The sequence below is a fragment of the Staurois parvus genome, unplaced genomic scaffold, assembly GCF_062004578.1.
Source record: "Staurois parvus isolate SC_StPar_1 unplaced genomic scaffold, SC_StPar_1.0 ptg000150l, whole genome shotgun sequence".
NCBI classification, from domain to species: domain Eukaryota; kingdom Metazoa; phylum Chordata; class Amphibia; order Anura; family Ranidae; genus Staurois; species Staurois parvus.
Window position 1 is genome coordinate 1 of NW_028317946.1, and position 21,690 is coordinate 21,690.

The 21,690-nt window shown below is 44.2% G+C and overlaps 1 protein-coding gene across 1 annotated transcript; it reads left to right on the forward strand.

Annotated features, from left to right (window-relative positions):
- Positions 1-12,138: 12,138 nt before the first annotated feature.
- LOC149464633 (switch-associated protein 70-like) lies at positions 12,139-19,651 on the forward strand. Its single transcript, XM_089674298.1, has 4 exons — positions 12,139-12,326; positions 15,638-15,836; positions 16,365-16,461; positions 18,984-19,651. Exons 1-4 carry the CDS (start codon positions 12,172-12,174, stop codon positions 19,094-19,096), a joined length of 564 nt encoding a protein of 187 aa, XP_089530424.1. The 5' UTR covers positions 12,139-12,171; the 3' UTR covers positions 19,097-19,651.
- The last annotated feature ends 2,039 nt before the right edge of the window (positions 19,652-21,690 follow it).

Consider the following 21,690-nt stretch of genomic DNA (forward strand, 5'->3'; position numbering starts at 1 on the left):
TATTTCTTAGCGGAGCTCTGCAGATACACTTTTTGCCGGCTTGGAATTCTTCTTATTTTCATCCTACTTCTTCTTCTTCTTCATCCTCATCCTCTTCTTCTTCTTCTGAGGATGAGGATGAGGATGAAGAAGAAGAAGAAGAAGTAGGATGAAAATAAGAAGAATTCCAAGCCGGCAAAAAGTGTATCTGCAGAGCTCCGCTAAGTGTATCTGCAGAGCTCCGCTATTTCTGACAGTTCTGTGACATTCCCTCCATACAGCGGTTGAAACATTGTATCTATTTGTTTCCATAAATGGAAACAAATAGATACAATGTTTCAACCGCTGTATGGAGGGAATGTCACAGAACTGTCAGAAATAGCGGAGCTCTGCAGATACACTTAGCGGAGCTCTGCAGATAGATACAGCGGTTGAAACATAGGCTATGTTTCAACCGCTGTATGGAGTGAATGTCAGAGAACTATCAGAAATAGCCTATTTCTGACAGTTCTCTGACATTCACTCCATACAGCGGTTGAAACATAGCCTATGTTTCAACCGCTGTATCTATCTGCAGAGCTCCGCTAAGTGTATCTGCATAAATCTGCAGAGCTCCGCTATTTCTGACAGTTCTGTGACATTCCCTCCATACAGCGGTTGAAACATTGTATCTATTTGTTTCCATAAATGGATCCATTTATGGAAACAAATAGATACAATGTTTCAACCGCTGTATGGAGTGAATGTCCCAGAACTGTCAGAAATAGCCTATTTCTGACAGTTCTGTGACATTCACTCCATACAGCGGTTGAAACATTGTATCTATTTGTTTCCATAAATGGATTCCATTTATGGAAACAAATAGATACAATGTTTCAACCGCTGTATGGAGTGAATGTCACAGAACTGTCAGAAATAGCGGAGCTCTGCAGATACACTTAGCGGAGCTCTGCAGATACACTTTTTGCCGGCTTGGAATTCTTCTTATTTTCATCCTACTTCTTCTTCTTCTTCTTCTTCATCCTCATCCTCTTCTTCTTCTTCTGAGGATGAGGATGAAGAAGAAGAAGAAGAAGAAGTAGGATGAAAATAAGAAGAATTCCAAGCCGGCAAAAAGTGTATCTGCAGAGCTCCTCTAAGTGTATCTGCAGAATAGAGGAGCTCTGCAGATACACTTTTTGCCGGCTTGGAATTCTTCTTATTTTCATCCTACTTCTTCTTCTTCTTCTTCATCCTCATCCTCAGAAGAAGAAGAAGAGGATGAGGATGAGGATGAAGAGGAAGAAGAAGAAGAAGTAGGATGAAAATAAGAAGAATTCCAAGCCGGCAAAAAGTGTATCTGCAGAGCTCCTCTATTCTGCAGATACACTTAGAGGAGCTCTGCAGATACACTTTTTGCCGGCTTGGAATTCTTCTTATTTTCATCCTACTTCTTCTTCATCCTCATCCTCAGAATAAGAAGAAGAGGATGAGGATGAGGATGAAGAGGAAGAAGAAGAAGAAGTAGGATGAAAATAAGAAGAATTCCAAGCCGGCAAAAAGTATATCTGCAGAGCTCCTCTATTCTGCAGATACACTTAGAGGAGCTCTGCAGATTCTTCTTATTTTCATCCTACTTCTTCTTCTTCTTCTTCATCCTCATCCTCATCCTCTTCTTCCTCTTCTGAGGATGAGGATGAAGAAGAAGAAGAAGTAGGATGAAAATAAGAAGAATTCCAAACCGGCAAGAAGTGTATCTGCAGAGCTCCGCTAAGTGTATCTGCAGAGCTCCTCTATTTCTGACAGTTCTCTCACAGCTTCTTCACATGTACAGCGGTTGAAACATCTGTATCCTAAATGGAAACAAATAGATACAATGTTTCAACCGCTGTACATGTGAAGGAACTGTCAGAGAACTGTCAGAAACAGCGGAGCTCTCTGCAGGGACACTTTTGCCGGCTGATCGGGAAAAATCCGATTCGCGCACCCGAAGTAGGCTAATATTCGGATTCGCCGCGAATCGAATTTTTCCTGAAATTCGTATCGAATTCCGGTTCGCCTGGTTCGATTCGCTCATCTCTAATGATGACGTGTCAATGATTATTTGCTCTCATTTTTCAGGAGCGGTACTGCTTGCGGTTGAAGCTGGTAGAAATCCACCTTCACGTCCTCCACTCACCTTCACTTGTGGCCAGTGGATATTTTGTGGCCCCAGGCAAGAACTGGCATCGAGGACCTTCATAAAGACCCTGGCATGCCAGAGGTGGTTTGGAAGCAGCACAGCAATTTGACCATCCCTTTCCTCTATGTTGGTTTTAGGGGTGCAGAATTGCTTCTCGTTCGTGAACGGACTGTCGCCGGATATCAGAGTCCCCATATTTTCAAGATATGTTTTAGCCATGTTGGCTTATTTTTATGTTGAGTCAATTAAAGACTATTTTTTGTTACCTTAAAAAAGTGTCAGATCCTCTTGATTGTATTCCCGAGACTTCAGATGGCCAGATAATATGCAATCTGAGGAAAAGTCAGTGCAATGTCCTCCACAAGTAGCTAAAGTCTGTCATAGGAGGACCTACCAGAACAATGCATTCATTTGGAGTGGGCCAGGCCCATACAGTACATCATGGAGGCTTGCTATGAAGGAACATTCACGTTTGGATACTTGAGCTCATGTGGTTTGTTTCCAAATATTTCTGCCCATTGCAGCGTATTGACTATTGCAGCTCAATAAAGATCAGGCATACAGAAAGGTGTACCTTGTCCATAGAATGGCCATTGGGAGGTCCTATCTGGGCACACAGATCTGGCCTATGCATAATTCTGGAAAATGCCAATTCGGTCTGCTTTATAATATGAAGGGGTCAGTTCACGCTTGCTTCAGGGCAAACATTGTAATAAATTTTGTTATTTTTTTATAGGAAAACGTGGCCGATCCCTAGATGCATTGAGGTACATAGCAGAGGTTCAAGATACTCCATAGAAGAACTTATTGTTCTTCCTAACTATACAGGTGGCACAGACACAAGCATACACCCAGGGCCACTGTTGGATATCACGGGGCCCCATACAGCCTACCTGACAGGCCCCCACCACCAGAGAAAATATCCAAATTATATATATGGTAAAAATACACAACATTTTCTTCATGGACACAATCAAAAACAAATTCCTGTTCAATCCAAATGATAAACCTGTACTGAGTTAATAAATCAAACGTTGTGTAATTGAGGGCTCATTCACATGGGTGCTGTGGCCTGTAGAGTGTGAATCAGTGTTTGGTTTTTGTGGCTGTCGCCATTAGCATGCAACCTATGTTACACTATGTGAATACTGCAGATCCTAATTTGACAAGCATATGGTTGCAGGTGTACAGCCCTGAACACAGACAGTGAGCATTCAGGGCCACTTCCCCACGCCTTCACACTTGTCAGATTAAAACCTGTGTTCATACAGCTGCTGTGTCCCCATAGTGTAACAGGTGGCTCCAGCCACATAAACAACCCCCTCATTCATGCTGTACAGGCCAGAGGACCTGTGTGAATGTGGCATTTTGTGTTTGTTATATTTATTTTTTCCCAAAGCCCATTGAATTCAATGGGCTGCTTAACATGTGGAAACATGCCACAATACTGCAGGCATGTTATTTTCCAAGTGTGTCGCACCTAACCGCACAGTAGTGTGGTGCCATGCGTTTTTGTGGCTGTGAATGGGGCTGTTTTTAATAGACGTGTGTAGGTGCAATAACGTTTTCATCATGGTACCTGCGCACATCTACAGAGGGCATTGCATTTCTTTGCTGTGCTGGAAAATGTGTGTTCTTGCATGTGTTTCTGCACCACCAATGGTGTGAACAAGTCCTAAGGGCCGGTTCACACTATAGAAACAGTCTAGATGTGTTCCTGATGGGTTTTTTTCATGCCCTTTTGGCATGCATGTTTAGTGTGTTCCAGTACATTTTGGATGCGTTTTGGACATGTTTACATTGCATTTTTGTATCCATTCCACTTATTTTTTTCTATTTTCTTTGTATTCAATGTAGTTAGGGACATGTGCGTTTTAGTACATTCAAGGACGTTTCAATGTGTTCCAGTACAGTTCTGTGCAGAAACAATGCAGCGTGGTCAACTTTGTTTACAGCACCTGCAATGCACTGAAAATGCAAGCGCAGATGTGAACTATGACATTGACAACCACATAACCTTCTTTCTGTACGTTTGTGATGCCGAAAAAGCAACTGAAACACATGTAGTGTGAACTGGCCCTAAAGGTTATTACAGGTCAGGAAACGGGACTGACCAGGAATTGTGAATTCAATCAGACTAGTGGTGAAATACAATCAGCAATTGTATAATAATGTGAGATCTGAGCTGTAGCTGATAGAAAATGAGACACATTCACTTGATCAGTAAATAGATAGTTAAAGAGTGGAGCGGTGATCCATAGATTTGCATATGGGACAGGTGATGATGGGGTGGGGGAGGGGGTCAAGTTGTATAAGGAGACAGATTTAAAAGAGAAAAATGTTACAATGAAATATACACGGCATGAAACTTGCACATTTCCTAATTGGCAGAAGAACAGTACATAGGTAACATTCATCCACTTTTTAGTCATTAGGCAAAATCATAATTGATTGATCAATATTCCTGGCACTGACACAACCCAGAAAATTGATCTCCATTTTTTGGGATGTAGCCATGACTGGGATTAGAACCCATGACCCAAGTGCTGTAAGTTCTGAGCTCTAACCACTAAACCACTGTGGGAGACACAGTTTGAGCTATGACGTAGAATAGTTACATTGTTTAAAAATGATAGCGCGAGCTGGTCACTGATATAGACTAGTAAAATGGTATTACACAAGATAAATATAACCACGAACAGTAGTGCATGAACTCGTGAAAGGTCATCCACCCTTGTGACAGTGTACTACACTATTGAGCACCTTTCTGGCTCCTGTGGCTGAGCTAATTCCTCCCCAAGACCATTTGGGCACCCACCCTGATGGATGGATGGAGCTGGATGACTAACCCATAGCTGCCAGCATACCGCTGCACCCCCAGATGTGTGATGTGTATAACCCATGCGCATTAATACTTTTGTTCTGGTGAGTGTAGACCAGTCCCAAGGGTGGTTTACCTTTCACGAGTTCATGCACTACTGTCCGTCACGGAGAAACCACACGTGCCATTCATAGGCACTCTCCGAGTTGGTACTCTCACACCAAGGACATTCCATTATTCAGGAATGATTCTATGAACTTATTTTAGCACCATTTACAATTTTACATCATTGTTGCAATTCTTTGCACTTTTTGGTTTTTACATGCATTCATTATTGATCACATGCATTTATAGCGCTGCACTTGTCTTTACCATAGAATAGTTATGTGATTAAAGAGAATGAAGATATATAATTATGTTGGGAAATTAGAAGTATATAAATTATTTGAGATATAAGTGTGAAAATGTTTAACATTTGAATACAGAATGTATGACATTCATTAGTAAATGCATTAGTTTCCTGATCATTTTGGAGAAACAGCAAAAAAAATAAATAAAAAAAAATAGGAAATTCTAATACAGGTGTACTATTTATTACATTCTAAGGATTCTCTTTTGCTATCAGAAAAACGCCAATATTAATAAAGCCCGCGCTTTATTAACATATCCGGTATTGCACCTAAAAATGTGCCAGACGGGATACCACATTTACTAATAGCAAAGTAGTCAGTAGACGCTCGTTAATGAGCTTGCTAGACACTGGCCAGACGACTGATTGATTGACCGGAGTCTGCCTGAATGGTCAGACTCTGCTGATAGACTCACATCTTAGTGAATCAAGGCCTATGTGTCACCTCGCATATGCTCATACCTGACAGTTTAGGTGGAGTCCACTCCGGGTTTTCGGGGCCACAGTTAAGCAGGTGGGTCCGGACCAGAGTTTGGGCTCCACTGATGACCACCAACAGGTGATATAAAAAGGGCAGGGCTGGAGCAAGGAGTTGCTCGTGGCCTGGGACTCAGAGAGGTATTCTGAGAGAGCTGTGTGTGTACTATACCTACAAGAAAAGGTTTGCGGTTGTTTTGTTTTTGGGTGACAGGGAGAAGCCCTTCACCTCTGAGAGAGGAAAGTTTCATGTTTAGTTAGTGCCTGGATGGCAAGGGTTTATTTTACTGTTTTGTTTGTTTTGACATTTTTGCAAACCTGTAAATAAAGCTGACAACCAGTCAGATTTTAAGAAGGCCTGCTGTGCGGTCTACCTTTTTCCCAGGGAAGGTGATCCCCCACCTGAGCTAACCAAACATATGGTGGATTTGGCGGGCAACTTCCTGAGCAAGTGAGAAGATGGAGGATGTGATAAAAGCCTTGCTGCAGGCCACTGCGACCCAGCAGGAAACCAATCGCCAATTTGCAGAGGCAAATCGCCAGTTTGCAGAGGCTCAACGAACACAACAGGAGGCGAATCGCCAGTTGGCGGAGACCCAACGAGCACAACAGGAAATTAATTGCCAATTTGCGGTGGCCCAACAAGCACAACAGGAAGTGAATTGTCGGTTTTCAGAGGCCCAACAAGCAGACCGAGAACTCCTTAAGGAGGTGGCCCAACGCCTAATGAAATTAAAGGAGTCCGCAGATCCGCTGCCAGTGGAACAGAAAATGGTGCGGGCCAGCTATTTTTTGAGGAAATTGACACCTACAGATGATGTGGAAGCTTACCTCGCAACTTTTGAAAGAGTTGCTGTTCGGGAAGGATGGCAAAAAGAGAGCAATGGGCAGGACTGCTTGCACCATTTTTGACAGGTGAACCCCAAAAAGCCTATTATGACCTCAAACCAGGCGATGCCCAGGACTATGAGAAACTGAAGGCTGAGGTCCTTGCACGCCTGGGCGTCACCATTGCAGTCCGGGCTCAACGGGTGCATCAGTGGCATTACAGGGCTGACAAACCACCCAGATCCCAGATGTTTGATTTGATACATCTCACCAAGAAGTGGCTCCAGCCAGAGGTATTGTCAGGCCCTCAGATTGTGGAGCGTGTGGTCATGGACCAATATTTACGTGCACTCCCTGCCACTTTGAGGAAGTGGGTCGGCCATGGAGACCCTAAATCTGCAACTGAGCTGGTGGACCTGGTGGAGAGATATGCAGCCGCTGCGGACTTTTTGCACTCACCTGGGCCGTACCCCAATGTCACTAGGGGTGGAAAACTATCCGGAAGATCCGGTAAAACTGTTCCATGGGCCAAAGGCTCAGAAAACAACGATAAGACTATTGTGTCAGATAATGAGACTGTAGGCTTAGGACCTAGAGACTGGCCAAATAGGTCAGGAAGGTCCCTAAAGCCGTTTAGAGGTCTAAGTACTGAACATATCATAAGCTATCGTTGTCATGCGTTAGGTCATATTGCTGCAAACTGTCCTTTAAATGATGAACCTATGCAATGTGAAAATGCGTATTTAGGAAAACGCATGTCTCTTTTTGCACAGGTGGTATGTACTGCAGCATGTCAGAAACGCATGGAAAAGCAAATGTGTGTGATTGCAATTGATGAAAAGCCAGTAACTGCTCTGCTAGACTCGGGTAGTGTTGTGACCTTAGTTAGAAGTGATTTGGTAAACCCTGCAAGCTTACACCCTAGCATGATTGGAGTTATTTGTATTCATGGTGATACACGTAATTACCAGACTGCTATGGTGGAGATTGATACTCCCTGGGGCCCTGTGACTCATTCTGTGGGGGTGGTGCCCTCTCTGCTTCATGAAGCCATAGTGGGGAGAGATTTTCCCCATTCCTGGAAGTTATGGGATAAGGAGGGGAGTCAGGAGGACCGAGCTCCCCCTGCTGGGGAAACTCTGGAAACTCCTGAACTCACTCCTGACCCCTTTGACGGCAAGGTGGAAGGGGAAACTGTTGGTGTGTCCAAGGAAGGTGTAGACCTTTTCCCTTTCTCTGTAATGGCTGGGGAGCAGGAGGAGTTGGATCCAACCCCAAACATTGAGGATACGGAACAAGAAATTATCTCGGGCTCTAATGAGAGTGGACAGAATGTGGTGCCTGACATAGAGGTCAGAAAAGAGGATTTTTGTACGGAACAGCTGAAAGATTCCACACTTAATAGAGCCCGTGAAAATATTAAAATAATTGATGGGGAACCTGTTGAAAATGATGTAGCGGTGTCTTTTCCCTACATGGCTCTTAAAAATAACTTGCTATACCAAGTGGTAAAGCAAGGGTAGGAGGTGGAAGAACAGTTAGTGGTCCCCAAACCCTTTCGCCGGATGGTACTGGATTTAGCCCATGGGCATATAATGGGTGGACACTTGGGTGTAGAGAAAACAAAGGAGAGAATAACCCAGAGATTCTTTTGGCCAGGCTTGCATGGAGATGTCAAAGCATATTGTGAGTCATGCCCGGATTGTCAATATTCTGCGCCCTCACCCCATTTTCACAGTCCGCTAGTACCTCTACCCATAATTGAAGTACCGTTTGAAAGAGTGGGCATGGATCTAGTGGGTCCCGTAGTAAAGTCTGCCCGGGGCCATCAGCACATACTGGTTATACTTGACTATGCTACCCGGTATCCTGAAGCCATCCCCTTGCGTAGTGCCTCCGCTAAAAATATCGCCAAAGAGCTTGTCCGGGTGTTTAGTCATGTAGGTATTCCAAAGGAGATATTAACGGATCAGGGCACGCCATTTATGTCTAGAGTTATGAAAGAGTTATGCAAATTGTTCAAAATCTCCCATCTCCGTACCTCGGTCTACCACCCCCACACCGATGGGCTTGTGGAGAGGTTTAACAAGACCCTTAAGAATATGTTAAAAAAGGTGGTGGACAAGGATGGGAGAAATTGGGATTTTTTGCTACCATATCTCATGTTTGCTATACGAGAAGTACCTTAGGCATCTACAGGGTATTCACCTTTTGAACTACTGTATGGTAGACATCCCAGGGGATTGCTAGATGTTGCAAAAGAAACCTGGGAGGGAGAGTCCACGCCCTATAGAAGTGTCATCGAGCATATCTCACAGATGCAGGATAGAATCGCAGCTGTCATGCCACTTGTTCGGGAACACATGGAGCAAGCCCAGGAGGTCCAGAGAAGGGTTTATAACCGGGGTGCCAGGATCCGTACCTTCAACCCTGGGGATAGAGTGCTGGTGCTAGTCCCCACCGTGGAAAGTAAATTCCTCGCAAAGTGGCAAGGTCCCTTTGAAATTAGGGTGAAAGTGGGGGAAGTAAATTATAAAGTTTACCGGCCAGGAAAAAGGAAACCCGAACAAATCTATCATGTTAATCTCTTAAAACCTTGGAAAGACAGGGAAAGTTTGTTGGCAGTACCAAGCCCCCAAAAGGACGTGGTTCCCGTGGCCCCTCAGGTACCTATAACGGAAACCTTGTCAGTAGCCCAACAAAATGATGTTAAGGAGTTTGTGAGGAAAAATGGAGATTTCTTCTCTCACCTACCTGGACTGACGACGGTCATACAGCATGACATAGTTACCCAGCCCGGGGTCCGCGTAAATGTCAAGCCCTATAGAATACCCGAGGCCAGGCGGGAAGCAGTGGCAAAGGAAATAAAGGACATGTTAGAGTTGGGAGTGATTGAGGAATCTCACAGTGAGTGGTTGAGTCCCATAGTGTTGGTCCCAAAACCAGATGGAACAATTCGTTTCTGTAATGATTTCAGGAAACTGAACCGTGTGTCTAAGTTTGATGCGTACCCGATGCCTCGGGTGGATGAGCTCATTGACAGGTTGGGAACGGCTCGGTACATAACCACCTTAGATTTAACCAAAGGCTATTGGCAGATTCCTTTAACGGAAGCTGCAAAAGAAAAGACGGCATTTTCTACCCCCGAGGGGTCCTTTCAGTATAAGCAGATGCCGTTTGGTTTGCATGGGGCTCCTGCATCATTCCAAAGGATGATGGACAAAACGTTGAGACCACATCGCCAGTATGCAGCTGCCTATTTGGATGATGTCGTCATCCACAGTCCAGACTGGGAATCTCATTTGTCCCGCTTGCAAGCGGTCGTAGATTCGCTGCGGGAAGCAGGTCTTACCGCCAACCCCAGAAAGTGTGCCATAGGCTTAGAGGAGGCCAAATATCTTGGCTACATCATTGGTCGAGGTCTCATTAGGTCTCAGATCAATAAAATTGAGGCAATTCAAAAGTGGCCCCAACCTGTAAATAAAAAGCAAGTCCGGGCATTTCTTGGGATCACAGGATACTACAGGCGGTTTATCCCCAATTTTGCCACCGTTGCAGCCCCACTGACAGATCTGACAAAAGGTAGGGGGTCGGTCATGATTAAGTGGAATCCTGAGGCGGAGACCGCATTTCAAAGGCTGAAACAAGCTCTCTGTGCCCAACCTGTGCTTGTGACTCCAGATTTCACAACAGACTTTGTGGTACAGACTGATGCCTCTGACGTGGGACTAGGTGCTGTACTGTCCCAAATCAGAGAAGGGGAGGAGCACCCTGTGGTCTTCCTAAGTAGAAAGCTCAACAAACATGAGAGAAACTATGCCATTGTGGAGAAGGAATGTTTGGCCATCAAATGGGCCTTGGAGGCCCTGAAATATTACCTGTTAGGAAGACCGTTCAAGTTGGTTACTGATCATGCCCCGCTCAAATGGATGTGTGATAATAAGGAGAAAAACAGTCGAGTGACAAGGTGGTTTCTCGCGCTACAAGTGTTCAAATTCACAGTGGAACACAGAGCGGGGAAACTGCAAAGTAATGTAGATGCCCTTTCCCGGGTCCATTGCCTGGTTGGGACAGTTGCTCAGCCGCAGGGGCTTGAGCAGAGGGGGGGGATATGTGACAGGATGAATGGCGAGGTGATAGAGGGACGCTATGTGTCACCTCGCATATGCTCATACCTGACAGTTTAGGTGGAGTCCACTCCGGGTTTTCGGGGCCACAGTTAAGCAGGTGGGTCCGGACCAGAGTTTGGGCTCCACTGATGACCACCAACAGGTGGTATAAATAAGACAGGGCTGGAGCAAGGAGTTGCTCGTGGCCTGGGACTCAGAGAGGTATTCTGAGAGAGCTGTGTGTGTACTATACCTACAAGAAAAGGTTTGCGTTTGTTTTGTTTTTGGGTGACAGGGAGAAGGCCTTCACCTCTGAGAGAGGAAACGTCTTCTGTTTAGTTAGTGCCTGGATGGCAAGGGTTTATTTTACTGTTTTGTTTGTTTTGACATTTTTGCAAACCTGTAAATAAAGCTGACAACCAGTCAGATTTTAAGAAAGCCTGCTGTGCGGTCTACCTTTTTCCCAGGGAAGGTGATCCCCCACCTGAGCTAACCCCACACTCTCTATCTCCCGTCTGATCGATGTTTGTAAACAATGTTACTTTGTATCTTTCTATCTCCCGCCTGATCGATGTTTATAAACAATGTTACTTTGTATCTCTGTCTCCCGTCTGATCGATGTTTATAAACAATGTTACTTTGTATCTCTATCTCCCGCCTGATCGATGTTTATAAACAATGTTACTTTGTATCTCAGTCTCCCGTCTGATCAATGTTTATAAACAATGTTGCTTTGTATCTCTATCTCCCGCCTGATCGATGTTTATAAACAATGTTACTATGTATCTCTCTATCTCCCGTCTGATCGATGTTTATAAACAATGTTGCCTTGTATCTCTCTATCTCCCATCTGATCGATGTTTATAAACAATGTTACTTTGTATCTCTATCTGCCGTCTGATCAATATTTATAAACAATGTTACTTTGTATCTCTCCATCTCCCATCTGATCAATATTTATAAACAATGTTACTTTGTATCTATCTTCTCTCTCATCAATGTTTATAACTACTTTGTGTCTTTCTATCTCATGCCTAAACAATACATTGTCGGGTGGCTGTTTTTTGGCAGCAGCAGCTATTACAGCAAAAGCACTTAGAACACAACTAATGACAGTCATTTTGAAAGGTTTGAATTGCTGGCAGGCAAGTGCAAGGGGGGAGGGACAGTGGGGCAGGAGCATAGGGTGTGCTACACATACCTTGTGTACTTCTGGGCATGTGTAGCATACCCAGTGTCCACCACAGGTTAAATTGTTATTGAATACATTTCAGGTAGTCTTCTTTTCAGCCTTTCTCTATCCTGAAATGGCTCAGAACCCGGATCAGCAGGTTGCAAAGAATGAACCTCCTATCTATTATTCGTCTGTCCGTAGATTCGGCAACAAATGGAAGAACAGGTAGCACAGAAGTCCTCAGAATTAGAGCAGTATTTGAAGAGGGTGCGAGAGCTGGAACAAATGTATCATCGACTGCAGGAGGCGCTAGATGATGAGAAACAAGCGCGACTTGAAGAGGAGAGTGCGCGGCTCTTACAGGCCAGGTGAGGGTGCCGAATAAAACCAAAAGAGGACTGAAGTATGTAAACCCTAAAGAGGAGCGTCTCTCTTCTTTCCTCCTTTCTCCTGTGTTCTGCTTTATGTACTATTTAAAGCATTTTGTTATATTTCAATAACTGCAAAAAAAAATACCCGCTGACCATGCCATGCCAGAAATTCCCCAAATACCCCAAATACTTGTCCTGAAAATCTGACTGTTAGTGCAAGTCGTTGTGTTGGAAGTGCACTAAGATGGCCACAGTCACCTCAAGCATGATGGAAGGTGGTACAGTTACAAGACAAGAAGGTTAGAAGAGTTTTCAGGGAGTGGGAGATAGTCGGACTGATTGGGGTAGAGGGTTCCATAGGTTGGAAAGGGCTCAAGACGTCCTGGAAGTGAGTATGGAGGAGGAGGTGACAAGGGAGCTAGAGAACAGGAGGTCAGTTTGGGTGTTATTCTGAGATAGGGTTGGTGATATATTTCAGAACATTGGACAGCAGTGGACAGCCTTGTATGTTTTTGTTAGGATTTTGAATTGTATGTGTTGGGTGCAGTGCCCGGGGTCAGTAGGGGGCCCCATGAGATGCCCCTGGTACCTTTCATTGGCTTTTTCATAGGCTTTTTTGGGTGTGGGCAAGTACACAGGGGCCCCATGATCCCCTATTGCTCAGGGGCCCCATGAGTTGTCAGTCCGCCCCTGGTTGGGTGAGCAAATTTGTGGAGGAATTGGCAGAGAATTATCAAAGAGGGGTTAAGGAGACTGAAAAGGTAATGTGAGGAGTAGCGATATCAGAGATCCTAGAGATGGTATTGGAAGCAATTGGAGGTTACCAACTGACCATAGGAGGAGGTGTAGATCGAGAACAGAAGTGGTCTGAGGACAGAGCCTGGGGCACCCCTATGGGAAAAGGATGAGAGGAGGAGGAGGTAGAGATGTAGGTTGTGAGTTGAGGAGTAGAGAGGTTTGGGTGTCATCAGCCTAGAGATGTTATTGGAAGCTATGAAAAGTTATCAACTGACTAAGGGAGGAAATGCAGCTAGAGAAAAGAAGGTGGCCGAGGACAGAGCCTTGGGGACCCCTATGGGAAAAGGAAGAGGGGAGGGGGAGGTAGAGTTGTAGGTTGTGAGCCAAGGAGTAGAGATATAGGTTTGGGTGCTGTCAGCATAGAGATGGTATTACAAACTATGGATGGTTATCAACTGACCAAGGGAGGAAGTGTAGATAAAAAATAGAAGTAGTTTGAGGACAGAACCTGGGGGACCCCCTACAGAAAAAGGAAGAAGAGAGGAGGAGGTAGAGTTGTAGGTTGTGAGCTGAGGAGTAAAGAGATAGATTTGGGTGTCATCAGCATAGAGATGTTTTTGGAAGCTATAAAAGGTTATTAAACTGACCAAGGGAGGAGATGTAGATAGAGAAAAGAAGGTGTCCAAGGACAGAGCATTGGGGACACCTATGGGAAGAGGAAGAGGAAAAGAGGAAAAGAGGAGGTAGAGTGGTAGGTTGTGAGCTGAAGAGTAAAGAGATATGTTTGGGTGTCTTCAGCATAGAGATGGTATTGGAAGCTATGAAAGGCTATCAACTGACCAAAAGAGGAGGTGTAGATAGAGAATAGAAGGTGTCCTAGGACAGAGCCCTAGAGGGCCCCCACAGAAAGAGGATCAGGACAAGAGAGAAGGCAATAAAGTAGTCGACACTGCAGGAGCACCTAGATAGGCAAGAGGAGAACCAGGAAAGGGCAGGGTTTCTGAGGTCAAAGTAGTGGAGCTTTTCGAGGAGAAGCAGGTGGCCAAATGCATCAAAGCTAATAGAAAGGTCTTATAGCATGAGTAGGGCCTTTGGTTTACTTTAAAAATCTAAGCCTTGCAAGTGCACTAATATGGCTACAATCCCCTCAAACATAGTAGAAGGTAGTACTACAAAGAGTAAAGAGATAGGTTTGTTGTCTTCAGCATAAAGATGGTATTGGAAGCTATGACAGGCTATCTACTGACCAAAAGAAGAGGTGTAGTCAGCTGACCAAGGGAGGAGGATAGAAGGTGTCCGAGTACAAAGCCTTTGGGGACCTCCACAGAAGGAGAATGAGGAGAGGATAAAGTTGTAGGTGACACCGAAGGAGAACTTAAATAGGCAGGATTAGAACCAGCAAAATCTGAGATTTTAAGGTCAAAGAAGTAGAATTTTTGAGGAGAAGCAGGTGGCCAACTGTATCAAAGCTTGCAGAAAGGTCAAATTATATGAGTATAGCCTTTGGTTTACTTTATGAATTTAGGCCTTCCAAGTACACGAATATGGCTACAATCACCTCAGGCATGATGGAAGGTATCACAAGACAGGAAGTTTAGATGGATTTTCAGTGATCGCCTAAAAGTGTGGATAGGGAGTAGAAGCGGTTCAAGGACAAAACCTGGGGAACCCCTACGGGAAGAGGAGAGGAGGGGGTAGAGTAGTAGGTTGCGAGCTGAGAAGTATTGAGATCGGATCGGGTGTCATCTGCATAGAGATTGCATTTGAAGCTATGGAAGGTTATCAACTGACCAAGGGAGGTGTAGTCAACTGACCAAGGGAGGAGGATAGAAGGTATCTGAGTACAGAGCCTTGGGGGACCTCCACAGAAGGAGGATGAGGAGAGGAGGAAATAGTGTTGTAGGTTGTGAGCTGAGAAGTAAAGAAATAGGTTTGGGTGTCTTCAGAATAAAGATGGTATTGGAAGCTATGAAAGGCTCTCTTCTGACCAAAAGAGGTGTAGTCAACTGACCAAGGGAGGAGGATAGAAGGTGTCCGAGTACAGAGCCTTTGGGGACCTCTACAGAAGGAGGATGAGGAGAGGATAAAGTTGTAGGTGACACTGAAGGAGCACCTAAATAGGCAGGAGGAGAACTGGGAAAGAGCAGAGATTTTGAGGTTTAAAGAAGTGGATTTTTCGAGGAGGAGCAGGTGGCCAACTGTATCAAAGCTTGCAGAAAGATCTAATAGTATGAGTATGGCCTTTGGTTTACTTTACGAATTTAGGCCTGCTTTAGTCTAAAATTGTAATGAATTCTGGCAACTTGATATAAGAAAGCATCTGTAAATGTTTGGCCTGAATGCTTGTTATTCTTGAGTTCAAGAAAGAAGAGTTTTTTCGAGACAGTAGTTAGTATTGGAGGGCATGTGCATGTATGGGGTGAGAGACAGTTAGTATGGGGGGGCATGTGTATGTATGGGGCTGTGGTAGGCCTACCTCTGGATGATAACCTGCAATTTGTGAACAGTTGGGCTAAACAGACCTGAGTATTTTCATGTCTTCGTTGACTATATACCTGTGTAATTTCCAGACTCCTGGAAGAGGAAGCAGCCAAGCGAGCCATGCTGGAGAAACTCCACCAGGAGCAGGAGCTTGCTATCAAGATGACGGAAGCTGAGAAGAAGGAACTGGAGACTATCCGGGAGATGAAGGAGATAGCGCTAGAGGAGGCTATGCAGCAGCTGGAACAGCTGGAGAAGGAGCGGATGGCAGCCCTGGAGCAATACCAGGTGACTGGGAGCAATCCATTGTAGGCGTGGGCCGGTCGACCTGGGGTCAACCTAGATCCATTCAAGATTCCATCCCTAAACTTTGATGAGGTTCAGGACCTGTATCTGTGTTTTCTGTTGACTCAAGTTTAAGGTTGCCCCCAATTAAAGTAGAGGTTAAGCCAATATTTGTTTTAGTTTCAGATTCAGTAGGAAAGGGTTAGAGCCTCTGCCAGGTTCTACTGTTGTCTGTTACCTTTTGGGACATTTCCCTACACTTCCTGTCTCAGCAGCCACACAGGAAATGAGAGGAAATTGTCCCCCCGCAGCCATGTTCACCAATACAATCTGGCAGAGATTTAGTCCACTCTCTGTAATATCAAAAACTAAATAAAAGTGATTGCCAGGCTGATAGCATTCTGAAATGTCAGGAATCCATATCTATGAAATGTTTACTGACTTTAGTTCACCATCTTCTACATTTATTATGTTTGGAATGTACAATGCCACTTTACAACTAAAATTCACATTTCTTTTATACCATGACAGCAAATTAAAGATAATCTAGAAGTTGCGACGAGTAAGACAAGGAGCTGGAAGGACAAAGTGGCGCAACATGAAGACCTAATCCGACTGATACAGCCAGGTATGGAATAACTGCTGTGCTACAATGTGGTCGGAAAAAGACATTCTCTTTTATTCAGTTATATAGAAAAATACTCACAAAAAATTTTTTCGCTAGTAAATAAATATAAATATATAAATAATCATCAAATCATAAGTCCAGCAAAAAATATCACAAAAAATATATATATAATAAAAAGCTTTAAAGTGCAAAAAAACTTTTGTGCAAAAAAATGTCTTAAATATGAAAAAATTTCACCAAAAACCTTGATAATAGCAGATCATCCATAAATGAATCTTCAGAAACGGAAACTTTGCAACACATCGATCCTCATCGATCGAAATAACAGGATGAAAAACCTTGTATTTAATTGGAAATCCACTTCTCCAATAGATAAAGAACCACCTTCAAACGTATCCATGAGGGGAAATGCCAAGCACTCGGGAGAAACAGAAAGACTTCATGGTGCAATATTATAAAAACCAATTCCTTTATTAGGTACTCATTGCACTTACTCAAGAGGTGTCCCAGCCGACACCAGCATCAACAGCATAACAGCAATCACATAAACGAGCCTGGTTACTCAGCACATGCGCAGTAGCTGGTAGCCAAAAACATAATAACGTCACATCAATCAAGCTCCGCCCTACGCGTTTCGTCATCGACGATCCGCTCCGTGAGGACGTCAATGACGAAACGCGTAGGGCGGAGCTTGATTGATGTGACGTTATTATGTTTTTGGCTACCAGCTACTGCGCATGTGCTGAGTAACCAGGCTCGTTTATGTGATTGCTGTTATGCTGTTGATGCTGGTGTCGGCTGGGACACCTCTTGAGTAAGTGCAATGAGTACCTAATAAAGGAATTGGTTTTTATAATATTGCACCATGAAGTCTTTCTGTTTCTCCCGAGTGCTTGGCATTTCCCCTCATGGATACGTTTGAAGGTGGTTCTTTATCTATTGGAGAAGTGGATTTCCAATTAAATACAAGGTTTTTCATCCTGTTATTTCGATCGATGAGGATCGATCTGTTGCAAAGTTTCCGTTTCTGAAGATTCATTTATGGATGATCTGCTATTATCAAGGTTTTTGGTGAAATTTTTTCATGTTTAAGACATTTTTTTGCACAAAAGTTTTTTTGCACTTTAAAGCTTTTTATTATATATATATTTTTTGTGATATTTTTTGCTGGACTTATGATTTGATGATTATTTATATATTTATATTTATTTACTAGCACAAAATTTTTTTGTGAGTTTGTACACTTTATATATGGTGAATTTTTGCAGCTGGTACACTATTAGTGAGATATAATTTTGACCATAGGCGCTATTATTAATTTTTCTTATTATAGAAAAATACGTTTCCATAGTATTTAGAGTCATGTTAGTTTCTTACACTTTATTGTCCCCAGACCAATCACACGCTACTGTTATTATACATGTATATAGCTCTGACATATACCGCAGCGCTGTACAGAGATCACTGAGCCAGTCCCATCAGTCTCTGTACCAGAAGAGCTTACACTCTAATGTCCCCTCCCCCACAGTCACATCAGTCTCTGTACCAGAGGAGCTTACACTCTAATGTCCCCACCCCCCCAGTCACATCAGTCTCTGTACCAGAAGAGCTTACACTCTAATGTCCCCTCCCCCACAGTCACATCAGTCTCTGTACCAGAGGAGCTTACACTCTAATGTCCCCTCCCCCACAGTCACATCAGTCTCTGTACCAGAGGAGCTTACATTCTAATGTCCCCTCCCCCCACAGTCACATCAGTCTCTGTACCAGAGGAGTTGACGCTCTAATGTCCCCTCCCCCACAGTCACATCAGTCTCTGTACCAGAGGATCTTACACTGTAATGTCCCCTCCCCCACAGTCACATCAGCCTCTGTACCAGAGGAGCTTACGCTCTAATGTCCCCTCCCCCGCAGTCACATCAGTCTCTGTACCAGAGGAACTTACGCTCTAATGTCCCCTCCCCCACTGTCACATCAGTCTCTGTACCAGAGGAGCTTACACTCTAATGCCCCCTCCCCCACAGTCACATCACTCTCTGTACCAGAGGAGCTTACACTCTAATGCCCCCCCCCCACAGTCCCATCAGTCTCTGTACCAGAGGAGCTTACACTCTAATGCCCCCTCCCCCACAGTCACATCACTCTCTGTACCAGAGGAGCTTACACTCTAATGTCCCCCCTCCACAGTGTCATCAGTCTCTGTACCAGAGGAGCTTACACTCTAATGTCCCCTCCCCCACAGTCACATCAGTCTCTGCACCAGAGGGGCTTACCCTCTAATGTCCCCTCCCCCACAGTCACTCACTATTATGATACATTTATATAGCTCTGACATAGACCACAGCGCTGTACAGAGATCACTGAGCCATTTCATTTTCAGGGGGTTATAATCTCTGATATCCACCAATCTCTGAAATTCCAGATTTGAGAGCCCTGACCCGTTCTCATTCCATCTGGGAATATCTGGATTGCTGTTCCTCTAAATACATTGATGCATTCTTGAAATTCTGTCACCTTTTCAGGTTCTAAAAATCCCGTGTTCATCACAAACTGGGGACCGGCTTCTTTCACCCAAGGTGAACTTGAGGAGAGAGAGAAGAACTGGCAAGAAAAGAAGAACACCAGCGCGGACTAGAGCGTCCGTCCAAACGTGGACCACCAGATAGGACCGCGGCCCCAAAATCAGCTTGCAACAGCGGGAGAGTTTGTGCGTGCGTTATTTGAAATATTATTTTTTATTTTGTATTCCCAAGTTGTGTCTACTTCAAAAAGGGAGATAACAAACACCGGTGAGCTACTGTAATCCGAAGAACTTCTAGACTTTTCAAAAACGAGAAAGAACTTCCAACAAAAACAAGAAGAACCTGCTGGATAAACATCTAACAACCCAAAAGGATGATCCTACGGATGGCAAGTCGTGTCCAGGACAGAACAGATGTCCATACTAAACCCTTTAACGATTATATGTCCTAGAATAGGCCGGGGAATCCGTTTCATTTTTGGCGTTGCAATTTTGGGACATGTTCATACTTTCCTATGTTAATTTTTTTATTTGAAACTGGAACCTGAGATAGAAATATTTGTGAAATGAGTCTCATGTGACAATAGTAGAGGTATGTTGTTGGACCCATTCAGAGAGTTGGGTATGTCTCAACAACGGTTACATAAAAAGTAATTTGCAAAAATTAAACATTTGTAAAGTTTTTTGTTTCCTTTTTCTGTAAGTAGAGAGAATAAAACCCACCAATGGCTTGCGTGGTGTAGGCATCTCTGTCACATGAGCCACTGATGGGGTTTTTTCTCTCCTCTGACGAGTTCCATCCACCATCCTCTGCCATGCAGGCCACTGATGGTTTTTTCTTTCTATTTACGAGTTCCATTCACCATCCTCTGCCATCAGCCATCAATGGGGGGTTTTTTTCTACTTACAAGTTCCATTCACCATCCTTTGCCATCAGCCATCAATGGGGGTTTTTTTTCTACTTACAAGTTCCATTCACTATCCTCTGCCATGCGAGCCATCGATGGGCTTTTGTTTACACTTAGGAGCTCCTTTTAGTATCCTGTGCCATGCAAGCCATTGATAGATTTTTTTTCTCTCCACTTACGAGGCCTATTCACCATCCTGTGCCATGCAAGCCATTGATGTTTTTTTCTTTCCACTTATGAGTTCCATTCACCATCCTCTGCCATGCAAGCCATCCATGGGTTTTCTCTCCACTGACGAGTTCTATCCACCATCCTCTGCCATGCAAGCCATCCATGGGTTTTCTCTCCACTGACGAGTTCTAACCACCATCCTCTGCCATGCAAGCCATGGATGGGTTTTTTCTTTCTATTTGAGTTCCATTCAGAATCCTCTGCCATGAACGCCAATTATGTTTTTTTTTTTTTTTATATTTACGAGTTTCATTCACCATCCTCTGCCATGCGAGCCATTGATAGTTTTTTTTCTCTCCACTTACGAGTTCCATTCACCATCCTCTGTCATCCAAGCAATTAATGGGTTTTTCCTTTCTACTTATGAGTTGCATTTACAGTCTCCTGCCATGTAAACCATCGATTGTTTTTTTCTTTCCACTTGCCATGCGAGCCATTGATACTGTTTTTTTTTTCTCTCCATTTATGAGTTCCATTCACCATCCTCTGCCATGCAAGCCATCCATGGGTTTTTTTCTCTCTACTTACAAGTTCCATCCACCATCCTCTTCCATGCAAGCCTTTGATGTTTTTTTTCTCTCCATTTATGAGTTCCATTTACCATCCTCTGCCATTCAAGCCATCAATCGTTTTTTTTCTTTCAGCTTTCGAGTTCCATTCACCATCCTCTGCCATGCAAACAATCAATGGGTTTTCCTTTTCTTTCCACTTACTATTTCCATTCAACATCCTCTGCCATGCAAGCCATTGACAGAGCGGGTCCTGCCGGGAACCAGTGTGCACCCCATTAGCACGCATAAATAACTCCATCATGCAGGTCCAGTCCTGGCTGCTGGGGCAACAACCGCTCAGGGGGTAGGTTCTGAACCATTCCCCTCACTACACATGAGACCCATCAACCCTGCTGGTACCTCTCTCCCACTGTCTGGCTGAAATGTCATATTACCATTTCACCCCTTGTGTGCATCAAAGCCCTGTTCTTCTGTATTCCATTACCACCATGCACCCCTTTACTCATGTAAAAGGTTTAAAGCTTTGTCATGCCTGGTCTGAAGTTACTTAATGTAAGATAACTGTTCAGCATAAAGTGCAGTCTTTTAGTAACATTCCTAGTCCCTAACTACAGGGTTGTGGCTGCCCAACACACCTGAACAGGAAAGAGTCCATTCTTGGCCGAGTCCCTGGTTGGTGTCTTCAGGGATGATTGAAAGCCCCAGCAATTTCCCCACATGAGGAAGGTTCCAGGACACAGGTTTGTAGCATTTTTACTGGCATCAGGACAGAAGCACTCTCCCACACCTTGCTATAGCTGTCTGTGTCATTCCTAGCCATGCAGCAGGCTGTGTGTTGTGGGACCACAGGGCTCAGCAGCCCCAGACATATTGGCAGATCCCTCATGGCAGGCATCTGCAGTGATGGCAGATGACAGAGAAGGTAGTCGAAGCTGAGCAGAGCCCCCTCCGGGCAGATAGTGTGCTGGAGGATGCAGTTACATGGGTAGCTGTCAGCCAGTCTTCTCCCATATGGCTGGACTAGTCTGGGCACAACTTCTCCACATCTACACAAGGT